Source organism: Notothenia rossii (assembly GCF_949606895.1).
Source record: "Notothenia rossii genome assembly, chromosome: 3".
In the NCBI taxonomy this organism is placed as follows: domain Eukaryota; kingdom Metazoa; phylum Chordata; class Actinopteri; order Perciformes; family Nototheniidae; genus Notothenia; species Notothenia rossii.
This window is the reverse complement of record NC_136901.1, coordinates 53,130,290-53,138,750: the sequence shown is the minus strand read 5'-3', so window position 1 is coordinate 53,138,750 and position 8,461 is coordinate 53,130,290. Positions and strand designations below refer to the sequence as shown.

The 8,461-nt window shown below is 41.4% G+C and overlaps 1 protein-coding gene across 1 annotated transcript; it reads right to left on the bottom strand.

Moving 5' to 3' along the window:
* Positions 1-1,831: 1,831 nt before the first annotated feature.
* Positions 1,832-5,383, bottom strand: LOC307033246 (uncharacterized protein). Its single transcript, XM_079671650.1, has 2 exons — positions 5,237-5,383; positions 1,832-4,960 (listed from the first exon to the last, which is right to left on the bottom strand). Exon 2 carries the CDS (start codon positions 2,574-2,576, stop codon positions 1,947-1,949), a length of 630 nt encoding a protein of 209 aa, XP_079527776.1. The 5' UTR covers positions 2,577-4,960; positions 5,237-5,383; the 3' UTR covers positions 1,832-1,946.
* Between the last annotated feature and the right edge of the window lie 3,078 nt (positions 5,384-8,461).

Below are 8,461 nucleotides of genomic sequence, written 5' to 3'. Positions count from 1 at the left end.
CATAGAGAGGATCCTGACCTTCTACAGGTGCGCCATAGAGAGGATCCTGACCTTCTACAGGTGCACCATAGAGAGCATCCTGACCTTCTACAGGTGCACCATAGAGAGCATCCTGACCTTCTACAGGTGCACCATAGAGAGCATCCTGACTGGCTGCATCGCATCCTGGTACGGCAGCTGCACCGCCCTCAATCGTAAGGCTTTACAGAGGGTGGTGAAAGCTGCACAGAACATCACCAGGTCGACGCTGCCATCCATGGAGGACCTTTACTCCCAGCGGCTCAGGAAGAAATCCCTCAGGATTATAAATGACCCCCATCACCCCAGCCACAAACTGTTCAGTCTGCTGCCGTCTGGCAGGCGGTACTGCAGCATCCAGACTAAAACCACCAGACTCAGGAACAGCTTCATCCCACAGGCCAGAAGACTATTAAACACCTGAACTTTGAAACAACATCCATAACATTCATTTGGCAGCTACTTAGAAGTTATTTATCTAATATATCATATTCAAATATCTTTTACTATTTTTCTCTTTGTATTTACTTGAACTATTTCTTTTTTTTAATGTTTTGCTGTTTTATTGTGTTGCACTGTTGGAGGAGCCTGTGACCTAATATTTTTATCGTCATAACTACACTGTAGCTATGTTCGTATGACCAATAATAGCGAGTGTTGTCTGGTAAATTAATGCAGGATTTTTGTTGTTTTCCAAGATGTGAGCTACTGGGAGCATAAAGATGTTAAATAGAGCTGGGCCAAGAATGGACCCTTGGGGAACTCCATAAGTCATTGATATTTTTCTCAGATTTTTAACTAAGAACTGACACAAAACAGCCGTTGTCCTGCAGATAGGAGAACAGTAGGAATTTTAAGAAGTAAATCAATATATTTTGCCGGAACTTTAAATAATATTATATACTTTAGTAGTGTTTTCCCACGGACTGAATATGTGGGACACCGCGGACTTCTGGACCGGGTGTTGTTTGTAGCATTAGCATGTAACTAATTGTTTATCATGTATGTGAATATAAGGAGAAATTACATGTGGTGTTGCACACTAAACACACTGTCTTTAACCCTCACTTAATTACGCTGCAATACTATTATAGGGAATGTTTAAATGACCAACAGATATTAGAAGAGTGTAATATTAACATCAGAAAACAACAGGACATGCCTTGGACCCGCCCCCGTCAACGCTAAGCCGATAAGAGAACACTACGGATGATAATATGGGAAGCCAACAGGAAGTCGGTCTCTTTTCCAGCCGTCGATCTAGGCGAGTGGACGGAAGAGCATACTTGTGGCCGAGTGCAACCATTTTGCAATTTAATTGTATCATCGTCTCATTGTTTGATTAAACGCTGTTAACTTGGACTCTTTTCAGCAGATCCTGGGATCAGAGCTAAAATACCCTACAGAACCTAGAAAAGATGTCTCCCTAACCCTGTAATTGCTTTATAGGACATAGGCTATTGTGGAAACTCATCAAAGGGAACGTAGTTGAACATATGGTCATGGGAAAATAAGTTGGACCGAATAAGACGTTTGGAAAGATTTACTTAGTGTGTTTTGAAAAATATTGGAGGGGGAACATAGGACCTTGGGAACAGAGATGTGCCCCACATCTTTATGAATCAGAATCAAAGATCAAAAACAAATAAAATCTACAAATAAAATTCTTTAGCAGTTCTTAGGATTTAGCAGCCCGGTATATATTACAGTTATTAAAGATGGCATATGTATATAAAGTATATATTACACATAAATCACATATTGCACATAGTTTGACGTTATTTAACAGCAGCAAGTTACACAATCTAGCCAGGTATAAATTACACAGTTATTAATGGCATATATATATTGCACATATAGCACATATTGCACAAAGTTGGTTTGTATTTAGCAGCAAGGGGGTGTTTTGGTGTGTGTAGGAGGGTCTACTAGGGGCAGTGCTGGTTGTAAAGTCTGACCGCTGCAGGAAGGAAGGACCTGCCGTATCTCTCCGTGTGACAGGTGGGGTGCAGCAGCCTGTCGCTGAAGGTGCTGCACAGTGAGGACAGGGTGTCCTGGAGGGGGTGGGACATATTGTCCAGCAGGGAGGACAGCTTGTCGGCCATTCTCCTGTCTTCCACCACCTCCACAGCGTCCAGAGGACTCCCGTCTCCCACCACCTCCACAGTGTCCAGAGGACTGCTTTCTCCCACCTCCTCCACAGTGTCCAGAGGACTCCCCAGGACAGAGCTGGCCTTCCTTACCAGTCTGTTCAGTCTCTTCCTGTCAGCAGCCGAGATGCTGCTTCCCCAGCAGGCCACACCATAGAAAATGGCTGATGCCACAACAGAGTCAAAGACGGTCTGAAGGAGTGCCCCCTGCACCCCAAAAGACCTCAGTCTCCTCAGCAGAAAGAGTCTGCTCTGTCCCTTCTTGTACAGAGCAGCAGAATGATCAGTCAGGTCCAGTTTATTGTTCAGATGAACACCCAGGTATTTGTAAGATTTAAAAATCTCAATGTCTGCTCCCTGGATGTTCACTGGTGTCGGGGGGGAGTGTTGGCGCAGTCTGAAGCGCATGACTGATCAAATTTGTTGAACCTGGGACCTGGGAGTCTGGCTCTTTGTAGCCAGAGATGGTTTTCAGGCCTCTCCAGACTCCACTGACGTTCCTCTGCAGCAGCTGTTCCTCCATCCTCTTCCTGTAGCTGTTTTTCCCCTCTCTGATTTTCCACCTCAGCTCCCTCTGTACAGTCTTCAGCTCCTCTCTGTTACCAGATCTGAAGGCCCTCTTGTTGTCCTTCAGGAGAGCCTTTATTTCAGGGGTAATCCAGGGTTTGTTGCTGGGAAAACACCGTACAGTGCTGGTGGGTACGACGTTTTCCTCACAGAAGTTAATATATATATATTATATATATATAATATATATTATGGTGGTTGAGGCCATGAAACCTCCATAATAAACTAGACAATACAGTTGTTTACAGGGGGTTTGTTGAGGGGGACATGCTGCATGAGGGGAAACATACAGGTGCATGCTGGTGTTTCCTTGAAAACTTGAGGAAAGAAAGAAAAATATGGTCTTGCGTGATCATTTTCCAGTTTTGAAATAAGAGATGAGAGCAGCTTGGGTAATATTAATGATGCCTGACGGCCAACCAGCGTCTTTGAGCACCATGGAACAAGCCACATATCGACAGAAATAGACAAAGGGATATTTGTACTGGAATATAAATGGGGTTTGCAGAGGGGAAGGCACAAAGAGACGGAGCGTCTCGCTGTGAGAGGTTATTTTTTCCAGATATCAGACAGTAATTATGGAGCAGCAGCAGGTAATTAGGAAGGCCTCTGGCTGATAAAAGATGCACTGCTGTCACCTGGAAGGGATTTATACTGACTGTGTGTGTGTGTGTGTGTGTGTGTGTGTGTGTGTGTGTGTGTGTGTGTGTGTGTGTGTGTGTGTGTGTGTGTGTGTGTGTGTGTGTACTTCTGTGGGCTGCCACTGAAACCTTCTGTATGAGGAGATTCTGAAAATAGTTTAATATTATATGCACTTTTTTGTGAGCTCTCGCCATTTTGGCAAAGGGTTGGAGTGAGGAAATCATACTTTTTTTGATAAGTGTGGCCATTTATGCAAATACAAAGGAATTTAGTAGGAGAGAAGGAACATTTCTGCATGTGAAGGACATTTATAGCAAGTGCAGACTTATTTCTAAAGGGATGTAATTTTTTGTTTAACTCCGGGGAAGTGCAATGTGGAGACATTTGGAGGAAATTTGACAGTTTAAAAGGGAGCTCTATGATGGATTACAACATCTCCCTATCTTCTAGTATCTGATATGGGGAATGTACTTCCAGCTGAAAAACATAAAGGATGCCAGTTATAACGTTTTTATAACGTCTGGTTTAGTTGTATATTCTAATCAAAATAAAGTAAAAAAACAGGGAGTCCTTATGCAATGTTCTAACAATATTTTGCCAACATTTCTATTTTTGTATCTTATACAATTATGACGGACATAATCCGCTTGAAGGATGAGATTATGGATGACTTTACAGTATAATGAGTTGAAAGATGTGTCGTCTCAAGAAGCTTCTGTAAAACTTATCTTTAGGAATTATTGCTCATTAAGGGTTGGTGTGATGAGGGGAAGACTGCATATTTTTTAAATGTATCTACAGATCAGAGTTTTGAAGGAAAAATGTGTAAGAGAGGACTGACTGTGCAGCCAAGGTTATGGATTGTGGTCTAAACAGTATTCTTCATAAAGAGTATGCTTCATTTAGTTTTTGCCATCAAGTCTGCTTCCTGTATCAGCAAAGCATCACAACCCTTGGTGTGTGTTACTTTTTCAATGTCTTATAGAACTAGGATCCTACATGCAAATGGGTCGTGCAAAACAGTGTCCGCAGAACAATGATGGAGCGAGGTTCTTTATTGTAAAACTAACATAGCTAATAGTAATTGACCTTTCGCAAATCCACGCCCCCCCTTGGTTACTGTTGCTAGTCCGACAAGCTGAGAGCCAGATGCGTTAAACAAAGCCATAATGGAGGGTCTCCGTAACGTCGGAGTCGCCTTAACAGACTCATTTTGGAGCAATAACGCAGCAATATCCTCCAGGTCCCGACAAAAGGGGCTACAATACACTATGGAGGGTTATATCCATAGTATAAACATTAGAAAAGAGGGAGGCACAACATCAATAGAGGCACTTGCATACAGGTCGCACATGTGAAAAACCACATGAGCTGTATGTCAAATTCGACGGAATTATTATTATTATTTTGGAATAAAACAATACAATCACAAGAGGCATGAAATGTTGTAGTTTGTCTAAAGTTAACTACCGTTTCCTTGGTGGCTTTCTGCATCCACCTTGTTGTTCCTTTGTGGGGGTCGGGGTGCCCACTTGTGCAGCAGGATTAGGGAAGTCGGCAGTAGGCTTTCCATTAACAAAATGCTACAAAGATTAAAGCACAATATAAATGAATGATTGCCTGTTGGCTTTCTTGTTTGTACTTTGACCACAGATAGACTAATAACGGAGCTCAGCTGTTCAGAAATTATTATGCATCAAGTGATATACATGGTCAAAACGACCTATAAGCACACAGCTTACACCTGTAGTCGTGTGACTTTAGCTAACGTTAGTTAATGAAATTAGTTAATTAAATTAGTTAGTTAATTTGTGAATGTAATCTTTGCTAGCTAGCTAGCTACGTTAGCACGTATTTACCTTGGAGCAAACGTATTTGTGTTTGTTGATATTCGCCATATTCAGCTGGGCATGGGGCCTGCCGCATTTCTTTATCCACTGGCGGCATCTCTCCTCTCGGGTTTTGGGTTTAGGAAACGGGTAAAATATCACCCCCCCCCCCCCCCCCCCCTCTAAGCTTATGGGATATCTGCTATCCGATTTGCAAAGACCATAAGCACAACGCTTCACCATTTTCGCAATGAATTTGAACGCTAAGCTTGTCGGACTTCCACAGGGAGCCGCGCACGTGATCGAATATGATTGGACAACGGGCATTTAGGGGCGTGGCTTTGCGAAAGGTCAATTATGTCGTTGAAAATCTTAGGTCACAGGCTTCTCCAACAATGCAACACAATAATACAGATAAGCAGACAATATTAAAACAATATAAAAATATACTATATTAAAAGTAATACAAAAAGAAAAATAGTTTTAAAAAAGTGAGAAAAAAAAAAGTGGAATATGTTAGAAAGTACTTTGCTCTCAACAATTAACAGAGTTATAACAGTTTCCCCAGAGTAACAAACTTTTGTCATAACATTTAACGGTGCAACTTTTTTAAGTGCCAAGTTCTATCTGATAGTTGATGACTATCTTGACTAAGGTCTAATCCAGTAGAGCGTTTCTCAAAGTTAACAGTTTAGGTGAGAGAGCTTTGGTTCCCAGTCCAAGCATCACTCTTTGAACAAACAACAGAGTATTTGCCATCCATTTTGGGTAATCTAAATGCAAAGCATATATCAGGCCAAATAACAGGCAAACTGCCTGTGGAAAGTTTCTGATCTTTTCCATCACAATACCTCCCTCAAGCACAATGTCAGTGGAGATGGGTTCGAGGTGGATTGAGCTTGGACCCTCCTGAGGACTGTCTTCGCTGAAAACAGTCAGCACACCAACAGCGACGGATGATAGGGCCTCATCTCTCGTTGTATCCTGCAAAGAAAAACACGTTATTTAGACTATCACCGCTACCTATTAGAGTAGGTATTCCTATGAAAACATTCATGTTGCATTTGCATTAAAGTATTTGCTAAAAAATGTAGCTCAAGTACACACTCAAACTGCGTTGTAACATGATATCCAAAAAGGTGCTGTAAATGTGGTATGAGGAAACTAATGCTATGGATGCAAATACAGCTAGGAACGTACAATTATTTTACACCTCATTTCTAATCTAGATTCCTGGTCATGGTCATTTAGTGTACAGTATTTTGAACACACCAAATTAAATCTTTTGGTGGCAAGTTTGTGTAAATAGGGGATATGACTTTTCAATAAATACAAACCAAACAGTTTTTATGTTTTCAAGTACTTACAAAGCATGTCTTGAAGAAATCCCTGGAGTCGTTGCAGTGCCTTTGAGGGCAACAGAGCGCTGTTCAGTCACGTCCGGTGTCTAATGATAGAGATAAAGAAGATAAAGATGAGATTAAATGACAAACTCACAAGATGAAACATTTTGGCCTTTTCCATCTTTTTGAGGGGTTGTTTTAATTATTTTAGAAGGCTTTTGAAGTAGTATCATATCGTCATCAATGTATGTGACAAAAAGTTGCAAAGTTATATTACTTACCGGCCAGTTGATGCTCTGCATCAACTCTGTCAGTTTCTGTTCAACTGATCCTTTTTTTTACTTGAACAGTTGGATGAAACGTGGGGTGTGCTGGTCCAGAGCCTCAAAGAAGTCTGCCTCGAGGTTCCGACTGGTAATCCGATTAAATTTGGCAAATACCTGAAAAAGTAGAGAAGGGGGTGGGGTAGGAGATGGAAAACCAGCACATTAGGAAGACATTAGTTTAAATCATAACAATTGTGCAAGCAGGCAACCACTATGGCTTAGATAGAAAGGCAGGGTACACTGATAGCCCACAACAATATACTATTGTATGCTGAGATTTCAGGCCTCTATAATTAATATAATATTGTTTGATTATTGCTGCAACGTTTTGTTTACTAATTGATTATTCGGTAAAAAAAGTAGAACAATAATATTTGCCAAATGTTATGATAATGAAAAATGAGCAGAACTTACAGGTCCACTGCATCAAAGGTTTTCGATCTGCTTGGCAAATCTGAAAATCAAGAACGACAAACTAATAAAAATAATCAAAACATCACGTATACAACAATTTTGAAACTACAGTTTTGTATTTACTTGATTTAGAATGCAAAACGTGTATTATGAAATAAGTGAAAGTGAGAAGAGGACTACATTGCATCCATGCTATTGTTGTGATCAAATTCTAGTGATGTTAAAGGTCATATCCCCTGACATGCATGGCCATTTCCACAGATCATAATTCCATTGTTGAGGTATACTAAAATAGATTTATATTGTGCAATGTTCCAAAATCACATTGGTTTCTCATACAGCATCTACATGTATTCACTGAATTTCACTCTGTCCTAAACGCCTTGTTGGAGCTCCCCCCCCCTTCCCTGTGAGCCCAGTGTGCTCTGATTGGTCGGGACGTTGAGAAGCTCCCAGCTGCAGTCTGAGCTGCAGTGTGCGCTCTGTGGCGGTGTGGTTTTCTGATTGGCGATACACACCTAAACACAGCCAAACTCATCGTGAGCACACACAAACACTCACAGCCTAAGTAAAAACAATAAGTGTGGCTTGATATTGAGTAAGAAAAAAGTTGATAAACGCTGTGAGATCCCAACTCGTCTGTCAGCGCTCACGAAGTATGGGCTCAGAACAGTGTCATAATACACACATGCACACAGAAGGATTCACACTGGTATTTCATGATCCGCAAAAGGATTCACACTTGTATTTCCGGATCCACACTTGTGTTTTTCAATGCACACACAAATGTGTTCCGTTTCATATACATGTAAATAAAATCCAAACACAGAAAAAAGTTTTACATATGTATTTTTGATCCACACATATTTGTTTTCTGTTTAAATCCCCTGAACCTGCAAACACAAACCGCTTTCTGTGCACGGATCGCTTTGCATTAGTCTGTGGGTTTTTTGAGACTCCCCTGACGCTCACCCGATTCGTACTTGTAATTTCTCTCATCTATAGCCAATCAGATGTCTCCTTCATTCTAAGCCAATCACATGAGCGCGCCCCCACGAGGGTATGATTTCTTGCGTTCATGACACTTCATATGCGCATTTTGCGCAGTCCGGTCAGCTCGCTAAACAGAGGGCGGAGCTTCAGGTGATCATGCAGAGCTGCATGTCTCAGAC

What these genes read in the sequence shown, in the direction of transcription:
- LOC307033246 (XM_079671650.1), bottom strand. Translation starts at nt 2,576, where the DNA reads ATGCGCTTCAGACTGCGCCAACACTCCCCCCCGACACCAGTGAACATC.